The sequence below is a fragment of the Emiliania huxleyi genome (assembly GCF_000372725.1).
Source record: "Emiliania huxleyi CCMP1516 unplaced genomic scaffold EMIHUscaffold_468, whole genome shotgun sequence".
NCBI classification, from domain to species: Eukaryota; Haptophyta; order Isochrysidales; family Noelaerhabdaceae; genus Emiliania; species Emiliania huxleyi.
The window spans coordinates 62,758-63,887 of record NW_005198482.1 but is presented as its reverse complement, the minus strand read 5'-3'; the positions used below and the strand labels follow the sequence as shown (position 1 = coordinate 63,887).

The 1,130-nt window shown below is 64.0% G+C and overlaps 1 protein-coding gene across 1 annotated transcript in view; it reads left to right on the top strand.

The window, feature by feature from the left end:
- Positions 1 to 185, top strand: part of EMIHUDRAFT_245609 (hypothetical protein) — a gene marked incomplete at both ends in the record, with an annotated part of 462 nt that extends 277 nt beyond the window's left edge. Inside the window, one exon of the mRNA XM_005768145.1 lies at positions 25 to 185. Within this exon, the coding sequence (XP_005768202.1) occupies positions 25 to 185 (161 nt within the window). The remainder of the gene's footprint in view (positions 1 to 24) is intronic.
- Positions 186 to 1,130: the final 945 nt, after the last annotated feature.

The following is a 1,130-nucleotide window of genomic DNA, read 5'->3' as shown; positions in this document are numbered from 1 at the left end:
CGGCGCCGGGAGAGTACTCATCAGCGCTCGAGTGCGCGCGCACCAGCGTCGCCGCCGACGGCGTTCTCGTGCTCTGGCGCGGCTTCGTGCCCGCCTTTGTCAAGCTGGCGCCGTACACGGTCATCTCGCTCACGATGCTCGAGAAGTTCACCGCCCTCTACACCGGCGGCGCGTCCGCGCTCTGAGCGCCATCCTGCATCGCCTCGGCCGGAGCTGACGGAGAGAGGCCTCTGGCTTGCGTTGGAAGAGGCCCGGCTGCGGTCGCTCGCTCGAGGCCGCCCGCCTCGCGCTCTCGCCTGCCAGTCCCTCTCACGAAGCCGCACCGCAGCAAAGCGCGGGACGGTGGAGGGGCACAGTGGTGTGGTGTACCGTAGTGCGTGGTGTCTCAGTGAAGTCGGTACACCGTCTACCGACGCCCCACACACACACAAATAAGAAATATTATGCATGTCTTTTGGCATGTGCCGCATGTGTCGACTCGAGCGAAGCCTGAGCAGGGGGCCAGGGCGGCCAGACCCAGAGCTCACACTCCTCACACGCTTTTTTGGCTCGCTCTGCGTCATGCGCATTTCACCGGTTTCTGCCTGGCAAAAGGCCGACGTTCCGTGTGCATGACGTGTCCACCAAAAGCTCCCTACAGCTACACAGCTCAATGTATGCCAACACTCAAACCGTACGTGTACGTGTGTGTAGGAAGGCCTGGCGCGAGACCGGTCTTCACGCCCCGCTCGCCTGGGGGCCCTCACTCCCAACCGTATATGTCATCGGCTCGCTCCCACGAGCTAGTGTTGAGCTCCCACCTCACTCGCTCGTCGCGGTGCGTAAGCGCAAGAACGCGCTCGTGGCGGCTCTCAGTAGACGCTGATTCCGGCGGCACTGTCGGGCCCGACCTCGTAGTCATCGAAAGCACGATTCCAATCGTCGCCCTGCGGAAGCACGAGCGGGTTCTGCTCGGTCACGTCTTGGCGCAGCCCGGGTTCTTGAAGAGCTTGCTGCGCCGCTGCTCCGCGAATGCCGCGGAAGAGGCCGGTCTTCGTGAGCTTGATCGAGCACAGCGGGAACTTGGTGCGCAGGACGTGCAGGAAGCCCATGGTCATCTCGACTGCGGCGCCGTTGCCCAAGGGACCGGC